At 33.0% G+C, this 18,876-nt stretch overlaps 1 protein-coding gene across 3 annotated transcripts in view; it reads right to left on the reverse strand.

Moving 5' to 3' along the window:
- The window catches only part of LOC127709991 (E3 ubiquitin-protein ligase DZIP3-like), a 43,239-nt gene that overhangs the window by 17,051 nt on the left and 7,312 nt on the right, over nt 1–18,876 (reverse strand). For all 3 annotated transcript variants that reach the window (XR_007985893.1, XR_007985892.1, XM_052215695.1), the window contains exon 2: nt 883–1,099. Coding sequence is in view for 1 of the 3 variants with exons in the window: in XM_052215695.1 (XP_052071655.1) it covers nt 883–1,099 (217 nt within the window). In the remaining 2 variants the exon portion in view is untranslated. The remainder of the gene's footprint in view (nt 1–882; nt 1,100–18,876) is intronic.

Consider the following 18,876-nt stretch of genomic DNA (forward strand, 5'->3'; position numbering starts at 1 on the left):
AAATACTTGTCATTTGCTGTTATTGAGATAACCTGATGACAATTCTTACCAAATATGTAGGTTTAATAACCAAATTGTTGTATTTCTGTCCATATTTTCTAGTTTTTTACTACCAGACAGGTGCTCGAGAATTTTGGATATAAATTTCCAAATGAAGCAGGTAGTTTCTGATTGGCTTACAATTTGTAGAAGGCGGAACTAAGAACTCCTTAGAAAATCGTGTAAATCACAATAATTATTCATAATTATGTACAATTTTCGATAATTACCCTGTTTTGAAACTTTCTTCACCCTAACGCAATAATTGTTGCAACGTCGTTTCATCAAGAACTGGTGAACTGGATATTCAATCATGGCGGTGCGGTAAGAACGACGCATGAATAATTAATGAGATTGAACGGAGTTATCTGCCCTTGTCGCAAGTAGTGTAAAAACGTCCTTAATGTAGCTGTGTCCTTATTTATATACTGTAATAATAATATTGAATCTTTGTCGTTCCATATTGTAGGGCAACTTAGCCGAATATCTATGGTGAATTATATAACCTTCAGAATCATTTGATTAAATTTATAAAAGAGATTGATATGGTTTGAACTTTTGTCTTTTTATGTTCGAACATTTAATTACTGCAGCATAATTATGCTGTTGCTTTAGTATATTGAAAAAGTTGTAATAGGAAGAAAAATGCCAGTTTCTTTTTGTATTGCCTCTTTTTTAACAGAAAGAAACGAAAATAAAATAATTAGATAAAAGTTGTGTTAATCCTATCGTTTCGCTTCACTACAACCATTCTGCTTTTTGCATGTTGTCTATAAGATGAGGATAACAAAACTCGATTGCGTACTAATGTTAATTCTAAATAATTAACCACAGTCGACGTACCTGTCGGAAAAAGAGTAGACCATTGTGCTGATGTCAAAACCTTTAAAGAAAACCGCAGGTGTTTTAGTGTCTTCTTCTTGTTCTGTAGCTCTGTTGCAAGATCAATCGGTGGAAAAACACTGTCGAAATAATCACGAACAGCTTGTGGCGCAACACCTATTGTCAAGGACACTAATCTGAGATAGTATGTTTCCTCCTCAGTTAAAGAAGTTGCCATCTAAAACGAAATAATAAGCATTTATTGTGCATACTGTTACATCAAAATACAAAGTTCTGATGATAAAAAATTGCAATTTCATTTAAAAAAATTTTTGACAATTTATGTTATTACGAATATGCAAAAGGAGTAATTTCGTGTATACGTTATGAGAGCACAATTACTTATATATTGATAATGTCCTATCACTGAATAACCCATACTTCAGTCAGTACTTGCATCTCATATATCCCAGTGAACTTGAAATTAAGGATACTACTGATACTAGAAGGACTGCTTCATACCTTGATCCTTTCCTCAATATTGAAACAGATGGACGATCGACTTCACCCTAAAATCTATAACAAACGGGCTGATTTCAACTTCCCAATTATCAATTTCCCATTTCTCAGCGGTAACATACCCTCTGCTCCGTCGAATGGTGTTTACATATCTCAATTGATACGTTATGCTCGGGCATACCATATGGACTTCATAAACAGGAATGTGCTCCTTACGCAGAAACTGCTCCAACAGAGTTATGACGAAGGAAGATTATAAATGTCACTCCGTAAATTTTATGGACACCATCACGAATTGGTTGATCTATACGATGTGTCTGTGTCTAAATTAACTAACGACATTTTTACCACGTCTTAGATTGTGGTTTACCATCTACGTCGTCTGTCTGCTGAGTACCGAACGTGACCTATTCCCGAATATGACTGTTTTGCCGAGTGTGAATTCGCATTGCTATACGACGTGTCTCGGTATTTATACATCCAACATTCATGTATTTAGTTATGATGTTTCTTTTGTAAGTACGGTTAGATATTATGTTATGTCTTATCGTTTGTGGTTTGAATTCTGTATTTTCAGTACATTTCACATATGTCTTATTTGTCAGTATAGTCGAGTTCATTTCTATTTTCCACGGATAAAGTATTGTGTTAGTCCAAATAATTATGATGTCGTCACAGCATTAGTTTAAAATAGCCTTTCAAGACCGTCATGATCATGATAATTATTTGGACTAGTATTGTGAAAATAATTGTGAATTTTTGGATCTCGTTCCATATATGTGCGATATGAACTGGTACATTTCTAAATGTACCAGTTCATATCGCATATTACTATTTTTGTTAGTAGCATATCTATGCAGTTTCTGTTTTTAATACCTACTGTATGAAATATTCCACACAGAATGAACACGGAATATAGTAGGAATATTGTAATGAATACCTACCAGAAAAGAGTTATATTCTAGTCAGACAGTAGTAGGATTCCACACGGAAAATAGACGAAAAATTTAAATTAGCAGGAATTTCTTAGTAGGAATATTGTATATTCCTACCAGGAATATTTAAATTAGTAGGAATAATATGGCGGGAAAATAAAATTCCTACTAGAAAATCTGGTAGGAATTTTTCAAAATTCCACATAGAAAAACATATTTTCTAGTAGGAATCTAAAAATATACAAAATGCAAGTGTATATTCACAAATACACAACTGGGTCAATCATTTAAGTTTGAATCTCAACAAAAAAGAACAAAGGAAATGTATGGAATAGATTTATTTAAAAAAAAAAAAAGACTTTTGAAATGTATGAGGAAAGTGTGATGTATTCAAGCTAGAAATTGTGTTATATATGTAGATGGACAAAAATGTTGATTAGATGAAATTATAGAGTTATGAACAAATAATGAGGAAAATTATGCACTATTGTTGAATTAACTAATATATTGGCAAACAGATAACAAATTTCATATTAAAAGTATAAACATTACCTTTAATCATCAAGAGCCATATTTTTTCATATTTCAATATTGTAGTTGTTTGATCCTTGCAGTGTTGTGTTCCAACACAACTTTTCATTCTTCTACCCTCCAACTTTTGAATTTGTGAACCTGAACATGGTTGCATTCAACACAGCAAAATTTGTGTCATTAGCAAACAGGAATCCAGTTTAAGATAATTAAAAAGATTCCATGTAAAAAGATTTTCGAGTAGGATTAAATAAATTCTGGTAGGAATCTTGTAGTAGGAAAATGAATAATCTAATCATATTTCCTGTCTAAATTCCCACTTAAGATTTTCAAAACAGAAAAAAATCCATACAGACTTTTAAAATTCCTGCTAGATGGTAGGATTTTGCTAGTGCGAAGATAAAAAAATCCAGTAAGAAATTTGTTCATTTTCCCTGTCCGTCTACTTTCTATACAGAATCTTTGATTCTAGGTAGATTCCTACTACATTCCTACTAGTTAGTGTCTAGGTGGAATCCTACTACTTATTTCGTTCGGGAACCTACGTCATTTTTGAAATTTTAGAATTGTACAAGCGTTGTTATGTTCGGTTTTAATTGTATAAATTTCAAGATTGTTATAGTTAAATCTGAATAAATTGATATGGTTCATTTTACATTATAAACATACTAATGAAGGAAGGTTTGGAGAAATAATGCAGATGGAGTTTACAGAAATATTTTAAACCAAGTCAGGCAGCAAATAGTGAGGAGCAAAGCGGCTTGAAGATAAACTTGGTTTGCAGTTGAGCTAACCAGTGTTCGGAAGTATGCCGCAAATGTTTTGTACGACAAATAAAATATATTGCTCTAAGTATTAATTTTGATCGTCTTCAAGTATGCTTCACATGATTTTATGTGGACAATTAAATAATAAGATAAATTATTACCAATGATTTTGTTATATGAAGTTGATATAATTTTGTTTTATTCCTGAGATAAATCATGCTTTGTAAGAAAACTGACACGCTAGCCTAATTGTTTTGACGGTATAGTGTTAATCTTCTACCACAAGTTAGACCGAAATAAACCCGTCAGGTCCTTACGTGTACTTCCCAATTTCTCACTGCTCATGCAGCGTAGAAGCAGCTAATTTTACTAAAGTTTTTAGTGGAACACGTGACACGTCTCGACTTAAGTCAAGCATAAAATTATGTACTTGTGTTTTTTTTCTTCATGAAAACTGTTACGACCTCAGATAAATGAATTAAGGTAGTATACACAAACGTCAACGTCAAAGTTAGACCATCATACTTCATTGGACCACAAACACACTTCAGAGTCCTACATATATATATATATATATATATATATATATATATATATCGATTTGCCCCATAGTTTTCTTAATGTATTTATTGTTTTTTGCACGCTTCAGTGTGATTGTCGGGCTAAATTATAACAGTACATGTTTGATTTCTTTGCCAGATTTGTTTTATTGAGATCACTACTTGGCTTTGTTCTTCAATTCACAGTTGTGGCGTGATCGTCAGTTTGAAAAAAAATCCGCTGAAACCGGTGTGAGGGGCCGTCGTAAACTTTGTTTTGTTCCGTGTTGACGGCCTCCTTGGATTTTGAGTAAAGAACAGCAATACAAGCGCTATTCTTTAGCTTTTGTGTATTTTGCTGTGATTTTGGGTCTTGGATGAATACCCCATTTCATTTCTTTTCTATTAAGTCCTCTGTCCACGTTGTTTACCTTTATAACGAATCCATAGCGTATAATTAATAAAAATATTTTATTTACTGATTGTTGATCGAAAGAAATAGCCACTAATTACATTTCGGGTTTCGTTGTCGAAGTTTGCAACACATAATCATTGAACATGTGTATTTAAAGTCAGTCGATAGAGCAATGTTTATTTGTTGTTATTTTTGTTTTATTTGTCATGCATTCCAATTTGTTATATTAAAATAAATAAAAAAGTTGTTATATGAGTTAGTGAATTACATTTTTTCTCCTTTCCACGTTTGTTTACCTATCGAGTGGGTTATGGTTAAGTTATTGAATAAGAGAACGGGAAGACAATAATTTAGTTGCAGTATATTTCCTGGATTTTTATTAAAACAAAACGATTTTCATTTAACAGAAAGTGTATGGACATATAGGTTCTTAAATCGATTATCGGTTTATCCGACCGAGATAATTAAAATTTGATGATTTAACTATCGAGATAGACATTTCAATAATCATCGAGTAACTATGTAAGAATTCGTTTCTCTAATGACTATGAAATAAATGTTCATTTCAGAACTAAAATCCTCGTGCAGTGCCTTCCACATTCCTGATGTTCACGTCATACATTTACAAAATTGATGCGCAAAGGCATAATTAATGCATCTCTTGATCAAAAGGATGCAAACATTCAGAAAAGACCACTTTTAATCAAAAACATTGCATTATGTTAAAGTACACAATTTGAACTACAATATCTGAAGGTCAAACTATTTACGCATAGTAAAAGTTTTATAAAGTTGTCAAGTTCTCTAAAACCTGTAAGCATATTTTGAATGATCCACAGAGCTAGTTAAGGTTATGGCCTTTTAATAGAGCCAATCATCTATTATGATCAACCACACGTTGATGCATTGGTCCAGAAAGGGTTAAATTGCCAAAGAATCAGAGAAACGTGTTTAATAGCAACACTTAGCTACTGAGGTATTTGCAACATATAATGATAAGATTATGACTCTAAGTAACTTTTAGAATGCTTAATATAAGAAAGAAGGAAATTTTGGGTAAAACTCCACAACATACAAAAACCAATGGAGTATTAGATTAATAAAGTATTTTGTTAACCGTTTCTACAAAATAATGTGATCTTCCTAGTGATGGTGTTGACCTGTCTTGCCTTTGTGTAAGGTATAGGTTTTACACAATTAACAAGTAAATAATTCCCCCTTAATTTGATTGGTTTTGTGGGTAGATTGAAAAATAACAAACTCAAACTTAATCAAAGGTAATCCAGAAAAGAGCTTCGAACGCATTAAAGTTATAACGTGTTGTTTTCATTTTTACAGCACTGGGTCGATACCTCTGCTGGTGGACTATCAGTCCTCGAGGGTATCATCAGATCAGTAGTAGGTACTGACATGATTTATAACAACTCTTTCTTAAATTATTCCGTTAATGAATTTTTGAATTATAAAATACCAAGGTTTCAACTCCTTCAGGCAAAATTGACCTTTGATGGATTTTACTATTCTTGATGTCCTTTTTGGTCATATAGCTCTTCAACTGTTTCGGGTATTTATATTCTTGGCTTACAAATATTCTGCTTTGAGCCTTCCAGATGAAGGTAAATCCAAAAAAGTGCTTCAGACGCATGCAATTTATAACATATTGTTTTCAGTTTTTTGAATCTTCGTCAGAAAAGAGAGGCGATAGATACCAGAGGGACATTCAAATTCAGAAGTCGAAAATAAACTGACAACGCCATAGCTAAAATAGAAAAAGACAAGCAGGCAAACAATAGTACACAAAACACAACATATAAAACTAAAGACTAAGCAACACGAACCCCACCAAAAACTGGGGGAGAACTCATGTGCTCCGAAAGGGTAAGCAGATCCTGCTCCACATGTGGCACCCGTCATGTTGCTCATGTAAGTACAAACCCGGTAATAAGTCTAATTCGGTAGGTCACATTCGTGATATGGGATTGTAGTTACGACATTAGTAACATACCCGCTATCATTTGTGAAACGGATATTCCATAACGGTCAACCTACTCGTGATGGCGTCCGTAAAATTAACGAAGGAATGATTTCAACTTCACTACTTGGAACTTTTGGTTCAATGGCTTCCTTGTGAGCAGGAACCCTCTATCAAGGAAATCATGATAGGAAATACAAGCCCTGGAATATCGTACCAACTGGGAGATATATACTCCGTATGCAGGCGCTGCAGTTGACCAGACGTTATAAACTATTTTCATAAGCTCTGCCTTTGCGTTTGGTGCACTTTGAATTATTTGTCTGGCGTATTAGATGAAAGTAATTCATTAACACCTATGCTCCGTAAAATAGAAACTAATCTATATAGTGGAGTAACAAGAAAGGTTAATTTTAAACTTTATTGAACAATCAAAACTGCAGGCTATATTCATGATATCCTGATATTTATAATGAGTTTATTATGAATCAATGTTAAGAGGAATATATAAACATTATTTTTCACCAGGTCATTGTCCAAAAATGGTCCAAAAATGGTCCAGAACCCATGATTAGTGATTTTAAAAACTTAGTAAACATTTTGGATTTGGAAAAAATGTTTTGTAAGAGCATTGTTCAGCAATGCCAATTTCGCTGTAAGCAAACGCCAAAATGATGAGCGGACTCCTATCGTATGCCCATCTTTGCATGTTCTGTCGTCATTCTTCCCTTTCTAAATAGATATAGTCGGTTAGAGAAAATGAAACTTATAAGACTGCAAATCTGGCAATATAACCGGTACAGAATTTTTTTTATGGTCTGTGTTCTAAACAGGACGACTGTCCTGACTGATATGACTTGTTTTATATTTTCATGGGTAATATTGCTCTCACTTCTAAGTTAACATGTGTAAACAGAAACAGCAAATTTTCTGCAGACCTAATCCGTGAGTGTATGCGATTTTGGAGAGCCATCGAATGAAACGAAAACCATATTTTTTTTAACTATAAGTGTTGCATCATAAATTGATAAATGAATCTAACAAAATACATCTTATTAAAAATCAAAATCGATAAATGGATGATTTTAGAAAACAAGTTCAGAATATGAATAGAAAAGAGTAATGAAGTTACGTTTACACTATTTAGTAATATGTAACCAATGCATCATTTATAATCTCTTAGTTGTAATTCGAAAAGGAAACCTGGTAGTTTCACTAGCTGAATCATTCGAAATTTGATATTTGAATTAAAATATCATAATAAGTATACTCCATAGAATATGAAATAAGAAAAATCATAGGAATCGACAACATAAACTGTTATACTAGAACGTTTGTATAATTCTTGTTTGATCCCCTATATAGCTCAGAAATCTTAATCTTTTTTCTATGAACCTTTTAATCACAATTTTTACATAAATGTTAGTTTATAGTTGGGCAATGGTCATAAAAGTAACGCATTATTATGTTAATCAAACACAAAGCACTTTCCATAGACTCTTCGTCTTTAAGTCTGCCATGTGAATTTGTTTACAAAAAAAAATACCCTTTACACTCTTTAAAACTCAAATGATACCTCAAATTAAAAAAAAAAATTAAAATATTTTATATACTTGAATAATGTTAAAGTTTTACTATAAAACACGTGTATGTGGACTTTCTTTTAAAAGAAAATTCTTTATCTTATCACAATTATCAGAAGAGTATTGTAAATGAGATATTGTCTTCCCGTACTCATATTCGCAGCTAGCTATTTTGTAAAAATTGACCGTAACCACGAGATATCTCGCTATAGTACTTTGGCAACCACACGGCGCAAGTACGAGGACAAACCCACGGCGAAAGAAAAGATAAACAAACGTGGAAATTAGTTGATACTGAAAGAAAATTGTAATGCACCAAATCATTTGAAAACTGTTTAGTGTAATACCACCAAATCATAGTACGCCACATCCGGTTGCATACGAAAAAGGGTCGAAAAAAATATTCCCTTGAATTTGACAGTTGTAGGAAATTCATTGCAGTAAAAAAATTCTGAGTCATAAACATAGATCTTGGGTGTTTCAAAGCATCATTCTTTTTTATTTGGTGTTTCTATAGAATATTTTGGAAACATGATGTTACATGGTCACTAAAGCTTGTACACAGGAAAAAAAGGGCTGAACATTTGATTGGTTAACTTCCAGTGATGGTTTTTTTCTTATATGCAATGAAATATTATGTGAAATTTTGTCTGTAGTACCTGACAGGATAAAACTTTACTCATGCCAAGTATTTCTTTATTTGAAACAAAAATAAGTTCTGCACAATTTTTTGAAGTGCAAATTTAACAAAGACTAATAGGGGAAAACAATGGTGGTATTACACCTTTAGACAAAGTTTCATAAACAAATAGCTTCGTCAGTTAATTTTTTTGTCATTTTATTACATGTCTATATTACATGTCTATTATCTCACTTATTTTTGAAGCGCTCCATGCTTACATGATTGAGTTGATTTTTTTTAGGGTCATGTATTGTTAACTTAGGCAATCAAACACGAATGTTAATTAGCAGGGAAAGTTTTTATTAAATGAAATATTTTGTCGATTATATGTTATGAATTAGTTATAAATATAAAAAATCGTGCATAGAGGATATAGCTAAGTATATATGTAAAGTTCTTTGGTCGTATAATGGCGATAATTAAGAACGACAAAGCAACCAGTGTGTTCACTTGTATTCCCATACATAAAAACTGACTACTAATATGGGGTTTACACAAATCATATCAGACTGCTATAAAAAGGGAACAACTCAATTATTAGAAACAAAAGTAAATCAAAGTATGTAAAGTGCTAATAGAATAATGTTACATATCCCTTCTTCACAAAAGACAATATCATTTATAAGTTATACAATTGACAAATTCAAATTAATGTTCCAATATAAAGTTATTGTTGTAAAACAATGTCTTTTCAGAATTTAGTTCATTAAACATGTTATATTAGCACAAAAGACCAAATAGGCATGTATGCTTAATATATAAATGGAAAAAAAAAACAGTAAGCGCATACAAGAAGTTACATTGATTCTTTGATTTTTCACTAAACTTTACGTCCAGATCTTGTAATGAATAATCAGAAGGACGTTGGGTTGTTGTGGTTTCTGTATCGCTCGTAATTTGGTGCGAGTAATTTATGTTCCGAGATGGTTCAGCTAATTCAGGGAGAGTTTGGTTGTACTGTTGTACTGTGATTCGAAATGGACAGGGGCATAATTGTGTCATTTTCCGCAGTAGTAAAGGACACTTCCTCTCTCGTTTTAATCAGATAAAGCCCATTGCGTCTATAAATTCCACCATCTTGGCTTTCTACAATGTAAGACACACTAGCAGGGTGCTGACTAGAGACAACAGCAGGTTTCCAAAGGCCGTTACTGACCCTAATTCTGACAGATTCTCCTGCATGTGATGGTCTTAATGGTTTTGAGCATCTATCATAGTACCTTTTGTTATAAGTATGTTTTAATCAAGTTTCCTATTAACTTCGTTATAAAGGGGGAAGTTTATTAGTCCCCCAAGAGTGGAAGGTAGAACCGATCTGAGTTTTCTACACATCTGTTACTGTGAAGGGGTATATCCAATATCCAAGGAAGTTGTTTAATACTGTAAGAGAGCTACATATGGTTTTTTTCTATCCTTTTCACATTTATTGAACATGTTTTTACACTTTGCACCGTTTTCTCTGCCAATCCATCAGATGGGGGTAATTTGGACTGGATGTAACGTTTTTGAAATCCCAAACTCATTAAACTCTTGGGAAGAATACTGAGGACCATTGTCAGAAACAAATGTCTCAGGAATACCTAGAAATTGTATCTTTTAGTTTATCAACGACTGGTGTACTTGAAGCACCGTGTAGTTTATTAACTTCAAAATACAGACTATAATAATCAACGATCACAATGTAATCAGCATTATTCAAACAAAACAGATCAGTAGCTACAACTTGCCATGGATATAGTTGAATTTTTTTTGGGTTGTAGTTGTTTTTAAAATTAGAATTTCTACGTTTCTACTGAACACTTTGACAACATGTTTGATATATCGGATAACATTTATGGCAAACATAGAACATCGCAAGCTCTACGAATACATTTCTCGACTCACATATGCCCACTGTAAGTTTTTCTAACATTAGGGTTCTTAAACTAGTGGGAATAACAATTTTGTGTCCCTTAAAAATAATACTTTCATTCATCGAACGTTCATCTCTATGGTTCCAAAATTCTAAAATTTGTGTGGGGCATGATCTACAAGATTGTAGCCAACATTCAAGAATCACAGATTTCAAAATATCAATCGGATCGGACAAAACGGCTTTCTCTTTTTCCTGTAATTTTCTGTAACTTATCGATAGACCAGAAAACACTAAGTGAACTTGTGTCTCAAGGATATCAGAGAGACCAGGACAAGTATCCGATAGATATTTGCGTGACAGGGTATCAGCCACGGGAATACATTTGCCGGGCAAATGTACAACATCGAGTTCACATCGCTGATATCGTAAAATCATGCGTTGTAATTTTGCTGGGGCGTTTAAAAATATTTCTTCATAATTGAAACCAACGGTTTATGGCCGGTTTCAAACCTGATACTACGACCATAGATGTATTGATGAAATCTGGTACACCCGAAACAATTGCGTACATTTCAGTTTCCATTTGTGTATGTCTTTTTTCTGATGTACTTCAGGATTTCGAAGCGTAGACTACGGGTTTGCCGTCTTGCAGTAAACTGCAACCTACGCCGTATTTGGATGCGTCAACTTGTTTAGTTAAATCTTTGATTACATTATAGTACAATAAAATCGGATCAGGTGACCTCTTCAAAACCTCTTTGAACTCTTTAAAAGCCGTAATTGAGTTTATCCAATGCATATTCAACGTCCCTATTTAATAGTGCTCGATTTGACTGGTGATTTCCGTAAAATTGTGGCGCAAATTTGGAGAGATAATTAGTCAAATCAAATATAGTAAGGATCTGCTCATAGACAACAGGAGGTTATAACATGACAGAAATAAATAACCACGGTGACCCCGACATCTAATTTGTCATCGTTAAATTTTTTGTCTTCTCACGCGGTATCTGTAAAACTTTCTGCAGGTTTGAATCCTGTTCCTCTCGGATCGAACCGTAAACCAGTATGTCATTGGCGATCTCAACCAGACTGTCAAGGTCTGCGTAGCACTCGTCAAAGAGCAATTGGCAGACGCTTGAAACAAAAACGACAATTGAGTGTATTGAAAGTGGGAAAATATGAAGACGGCACGTCCAAACAAATAGCTTAAAAACCCGATTGGACATCAAGTTGAGCAAAGTAATGCGCGTTCGAAAACTTGGGCAGATTATCCTCGCATTTGATAGTGCGGACGCTGAATCACAGAGTTCGGATCTTTCGGGTCTAAGCATACCCTGAGCTTATCGTTAATTTTCTTGCCAACGACGAGTGAAATAACCCAAGGTGTAGGTCTGTCAAATTTGCAAATAATGTCGGCGCTCACCATGCGATCTAATTCAGACTTTAAAGGACCACGTAGCGCAACAAGTATGCGTCGCGGGCGATGCACAACGGGAGTACCTCTAGATCGATGTGTGATGTAGCTTAACCGGAAACAAGACCGAAACCTTTGAATAACCTAAAAAGTCTTGAACACTAACGACTTAGTTATTGGCTCTAGATAACAGGGCTCGGAATCACACGTACATATAGTTTCGGTTCTGTGAACCAATTATATCAACTGATCATCTAGGCAAGACTTCACACCAATATTGGTAGAGAATTATGTATACAGTAACATCACAATTGTCTATTGATAGACCCATGTTCATAAGGGAGACAACAGATGCCAAGCAAGGTCAGGACATTGCCATTGTAAGCAGTCAAAGAACGAGGGAACATTTTGAGTGGACCATTACATTTGAGATTATCAAGTACAAGTTATTACAAAATATTCACTTGGGAACCTGTGTCAAGTTTGAACCTACTTGGTATTTAACAAAAATAAATGGTAACAAAAGCTTGATCTCTTTACATCCCTATCTTTAACAAAAGTATCCTTATCATTAACACAATCTATAAATATATATATGAGTAACTGTCATCATTCCTGTCTAGCACTACTTCATTAAACTTCTGTTTAGATCGGCATACTCGGTCAAAATGATTCCACTTTTGGCAACTGTTGCACTTCTTACCTTTCGCCGGGAATTCTTTTTTTTAAGTGATTTCTTTCACTATTCCCACATCTTTGCTGAGTTGAATACAGCTAAGCACCAACTTTAACTCGATCTTGGTTCACGGGACCTGTCCTCCGTCAGCTGAAATGCCAGGGCGATCTGAAAAGCTTTTTCTAAAGTCAATGTGTCACCTTCGTTGATGAGTTGCTCCTTCAATTTAGACGATCTTGCCCCGAAAATAAAGCTGTCCTTGATCATCTAGTCTTTGTCTTTAAAATTACAGCCTTTAGCAATGAACTTCAATCGAGCAATATACTACTTTATAGTGTCACTACCTTGTCTTTCATGTCTGAATTTACATCTTGCAAGTAACGAGTTCTGCTTGGGTTGAACTTAAGAAGAAATTGGTCAAAATGGGTGAAAAGTTTCTTCGCATCGTCTTTACTTAATTGCCATGTGTTATTTATGTCTCGTCCTTTTTCACCAATCCACAATAAAAGATATGTAATCATAACTTTCTCGACATTTTCAGCGAGTGCTCCGTCGAGGATAAGTTCAACGTGTTGTTTGAACTTTTTCCAAGTATCAACTAGATTTGTTGAATTCCAGTTCATCTGAGGTTGTGGTACTCCGTTGTGATCCATTTCTCTTATTTATCGGACACCATGTAATTTTCTTTGGTCCGTATAATGCATGGCGATAATTAAGAAAAACAAAGCAAGCTGCGTGTTCACTTTTTATATTCTCATACTTAAAACTTGACTAAAATAATATGCGGTTTACACAAAACAGACTGTTATAAAAGGAGAACAACTCAATTATTAAAAACAAAAGTAAAGTACTAATAGAATATTGTTACAATATACACATGCATTGGTTCAATAATTTCTGTATCTTTAAAATTTCAAGAAACTCGTTTCAGATGACTTCAAGAATATAAGAATGAAATGTATTTAGTGGTTTTTTGGAAATAAAGAAGTAATATTCAAAGAATGATACTCAATGAAAAAACGATAAAATTGTGTTCTGTTTGCAATGTGTTCCCTCTTTAAAGCATCAATATAGAAATATACATTGCAATGAAATAATTAGTATAAAAAAATTATATAAATTATCAGGTTAAGTATTTTTAAATTAATTTGTGTTGCAGAAAAATTAAGGTTGTACAGCAGTTTTCATTTTATTCCTTAAAGTAATTCAACACATTTGTTTTCACATAATTACATATTTTACCCATATAATCCTTCAAAAACTAACAACATACACTATGCTTAGGTATTTATAATCCTGTATGATATTTACTTTTTATCTAAAAGATTTCAGAGTTTTAAGGCCAAAGAGAGGCGAAGGATACCAAAGGGACATTCAAACTCATAAGTCGAAAATAAACTGACAACGCCATGTCAAAAAAATAAAAAGACAAACAGAGAAACAACAGTACACAAAACAACATAGAAAACCAAGGACTGAGCAATACGAAACCCACCAATACTGGGGGTGATCTCAGGTGCTCCGGAAGGGTAAGCAGATCCTGCTCCATATGTAGCAACCGTAGAGTTATTCATGTAAGTACAAACCCGGTGATATGTCTAATTCGGTAGGTCACACTCGGGGGAAGGGGACGAGATTGTAGTTACGACAATTGGAACATAGCCAAAATTATGATTTTAGTGAATCAGCTCCTTTATAATCTCAATGTTCACTTATATCATACCCTTACATAAGAAAATGCCTGTACCAAATCAGTAATATGACAGTTGTTCCATTCGTTTGATGTGTTTGAGCTTTTGTTTTTGCCATTTGATAATGGGCTTTCTGATTTGAATTTTCCTTGGAGTTCGGAACTTTTGTTATTTTACTTTTTACATCAAAAGAATTGTCTATTGAATCTTTACTCTATTATATCAATATTGTTATGATGCCTCGTCAGCTAATTTTTTGTCATTTTGTCATCAATTGTAACTTCTTACATTGATCTCATCTGTAATCATGTTTTATGACTTTGCTCGATTTTTTCCTATCCTATAGTTTTTCGGTCTTGAGGTGAACGATATCCGTCAAGAGAATATTAAAGTATGAGAATATTTACATGCGAGAAGGTAGAGTATGAATACTTATAGCGGATGGACAAGTATTTGCTTAACCATGTAATTAAAATAAAGTGGATATATATATATGAATTTGTACACATGAAATTGCGTTTGATAAACCAGTGAATATGAAGAACCCCGTAACAAGTTATATAACTTAACAAAGAAAATATATGACTTCTGAAAATTTTCAAATAAATCTATAAATATACTGTTGGAAAATTTCCATCTACTCGTGTCTTATTTCAAAACGTCTTTCGTTAATATATTGATAACATTTGAAATTCAAGTCAATTCATTTATATAACATTTGAAAAGCTTGTCAATTTATTTAGATAACCTTTGATTATAGGTCAATAAGATAGCCGACCTCAATTTAAACAGAATTAAAGTATGATATTATATTGAGCAGTGAGTGAACATATAAAAAAAAATGTCATGGAATTAAGTCGCCTTTTTTGTATTTCTATATTAAATTTATTAACTGGATGCTTGTAAGCATTAAATATTAGATATCAATTAATAGTGCTATACTACGTTATTTGGTCAATTAAACCTCATCAATGATACTTTAGTCTCAGTGTATTCACCATACAATATATGTGTAACATGGGAACAGCCAATACAGTTATACACATTCGTGAATGTAGCCTTGCGAAATTAAGGATACTGTATTTGAATACGAGTAAATCGCCTTTCAAGTATCATATTCTATCAAACTCTTTTCGAAATGCTTCTTGGTTATTCTTTCTCCACTTTGGTTTTCATTTGTCTTTATTTATGTTCAAATGATAAAGTTATTAAAGATAATATCCTGATTTGTCTGAATTCGACTATTGTGCTACCTTTAAGTGGCATTAGCTGTCAAATTCATGTTCACCGATTTGACTCAAATTCTCATATTGGATTTATAATATACTAAAACGTATATCCATATTATAAAAATGTCTAAAATAAACAATTTACAATGCATGGGCTCGATAAAATGTATCAGCATTTCGTGTTTAATTTAGTCTAGACGCCATCTAATTAACCATCGAGATGACCTCTGAAGTCTGCCGACGGTAATATAACCCGATATAAACATAAATATAGATATAAATAGATAGCGAACTCGTACAATTGGATTTTTCAAGGTCTCTGATTTTATATAACAGGTTAAAGATAAATGTTAATCATCGTTTTTACCTGCATAAGCATGAGTTTTTGTGGATCAAATCAGTCAATCAAATTGTTTACCCTTGTTTCACTTTCAAAGTTGACATTCTTTTCCTTTCAATAACTGAACACGACTAATTCATGCGTAACACATCTCTAGCTAAGGTGTTACCCTGAAGGTTACATGAATACAGATTCAATGAGGTCGAATTATTCACTTGTAAGTGAATAATTCATCAGCGATGTTTATTAGCTTATTTTGACAAAACTGAACCAAACTGGCTTCTAAAAAGTGAATTATTATTTCACTATTTCACTTTCATTAATGATTGAACTTTATTTTTTTTATATCACGTAACTTATGCCCCTTTAAATGAAAAAAAAAAACCCTCGTAAAAAAAACAAGAAAACGAAAACAAAAACTACTAATAAAAGCTTCCAATGAGACATATTTAAACAAATTTGAAAGCAACTTCAATCACATTTTGGAAAAAAATGAGAAAAGAGCTGTTTTATTTGTTGTAAAATCAGTGCATTTGAAATAAAAAAACCTGTTAGAAAAGACCAATGAAATGTATTTGCACTTTATAAATTAAGGCGTTGTTAATCAGACAGTCGCCATCGAATACTACTTATGTCGATATACAAAAAGAACTATACTATCCTACACTGTTATTTCAACAAATCTGTCAAGATAACTTGACAAGATATTTTCTTTAGTTATATACTGGGTACATATTCAATAAACCAATTTAAGACTAGGTATCCTCATGAGCCTGAAAATAACGCTGCTAGTCACATAGAATTCCGCCAACGCGATAAATTATAATTACACAGTTTTATTTCCCAATGTACAGTTTATTTAAAGTATATTCATTAAATGCATGGAATTGTAAAATTTGTTTTGTCTTTTTTACAATTATTATAACAAATAGGATGTATATGTTGTGTACAAGTTATCATTTTGCATAGATACACTTTATAGAATTGTTATTAAATGGCCATACCGTAAACCCTAAATAAAATACAAAAATAGTTCTTTATCAGTCGTTTGAGGCTGAGCAGGTGAGTGCATTATGGCATCGTGAATTGCATCTTTCGACTTTCACATTTGACTCTTCGTGAACACTTTGCAACGGCTAATTACTTTGGGGTCAGTTGCTTTAAAAAGTTGCCAAAGCTATATATCACAGGTGTTTATGTACACTCTTTTAGTCATTTACTCATATGATGTTATATTGTAAACATGGCCGACATTGTTGACCAGTAGAAAATGGTCTTATTTTAAAACCTAGCAGAGAATAATACATAAAAGAACAATCATGTGTACGCCAAGGACAAGCATAATGGGCTAAATTGAGTATGACACTGACATTGAAACACCGATCATTCTTGCTAGGAATCGTGCACTGTGTGGCCAATAGATTCAAGACGAATACCTTACCAAGAAAACGAGACAGTTATAATCAGAACTTGTTGTTTGGGGTTAATGTCATTATGGGCATAATTGTTGAATCTGGAAATTTTGGTACCAAATTGAAACAACTGTAAGAATTAAAACAAGATATCTATTTGTCTAAAAGTAAAATTGAAACTGTGGAAGACACGTGTTCATTCATAGCAACGGTACCTGATCATCAACTTTCGCTACGTGAAGCAGTTAAAAAGACTTTCAAACAGATTGTTAGGGGTTTCTTTCTTGTAAATGCAAAGGATGGTCCAGGACTTCTAAATGTAAATGTAAAAGTAAAAAGATGTTGTGCAATTCACGATGCCATAATTAATGCACCTGCTCAACCGAATGATAAATAACTAAACTTTTGTATTTTGTAAATAAGGTGTACTGTGTGGTCATTTAATAGCAATTCTATAGTGTGTATCAATGCTTTTTTTTAACCAAAATTCATATTATAGATTATTGTACAAGTTATAAGTGAATTTAAGTCAAATTTTGTACAAATTGTAATTTGTACAGGCACTTTTTGTACAAATTACAATTTGTAAAAAGTCACAATACAAATTATAATTTGTATTTTTTTTTTGACACATTATAATTTGTACACAATGATAACTTGTGTACAACATATACATCAAATTGTCAGTTAGTGCAACGCTACTGACATATTTATAACGTATATTGTTTTATTAAATCACCGTTAAAAATGACAAATAATTACAACTCATAGGTTGCAATTTCTGCCGGCAAACGTTATGGCTACTTTATTTAGGGCCTTTTTGGCGTAAAGCTCTAAACTTTTAAAAGAGAGGAGAAAGATACAAAAGCGACAACCAATCTCATATGTCGAAAATAAACTGACAACACATTGGCTAAAAAAGAAAAAGACCAACAGACAAACAACAGTACACAAAACACAACATAGAACAATAAAGACTGAGGAACACGAACCCCACTAACAACTGGGGTTGATCTCAGGTGCTCCGGAAGGGTAAGCAGATCCTGTTCCACATGTGGCAACCGTCGTGTTTTTCATGTAAGTACAAACCCGGTAATGAGTCTAATTCGGTATGTAAAGGTAATTATAATCCTTGGATTTCAAGTAATTAATGTTTTAGCGTTCTCATTGACGATGAATCGAAATCAGCGCTTTCGATAGAAGAAATTCTTAAGTGTTGTTTTAAATAAATCAAGCAGTATCTACAGGATTAAGGTATTCACTATTATTGTTTTGGACTTTTTGTCATATATTCGGAAACCTCTAGTTTTATCTATGTAGTGCTAATACACATTTTGTCCGCTAGCCCCTACTTTTTGTTTCATAGTTTTACTATATATATTTTAAAAACAGTTTTGGAAAACCTTATAAAATCCTTGTTGTATGTTGTATGATAAATCTAGAGAGAATCATATT

The sequence above is a fragment of the Mytilus californianus genome, unplaced genomic scaffold (assembly GCF_021869535.1).
Source record: "Mytilus californianus isolate M0D057914Y unplaced genomic scaffold, xbMytCali1.0.p SCAF_7, whole genome shotgun sequence".
Lineage (NCBI taxonomy): Eukaryota > Metazoa > Mollusca > Bivalvia > Mytilida > Mytilidae > Mytilus > Mytilus californianus.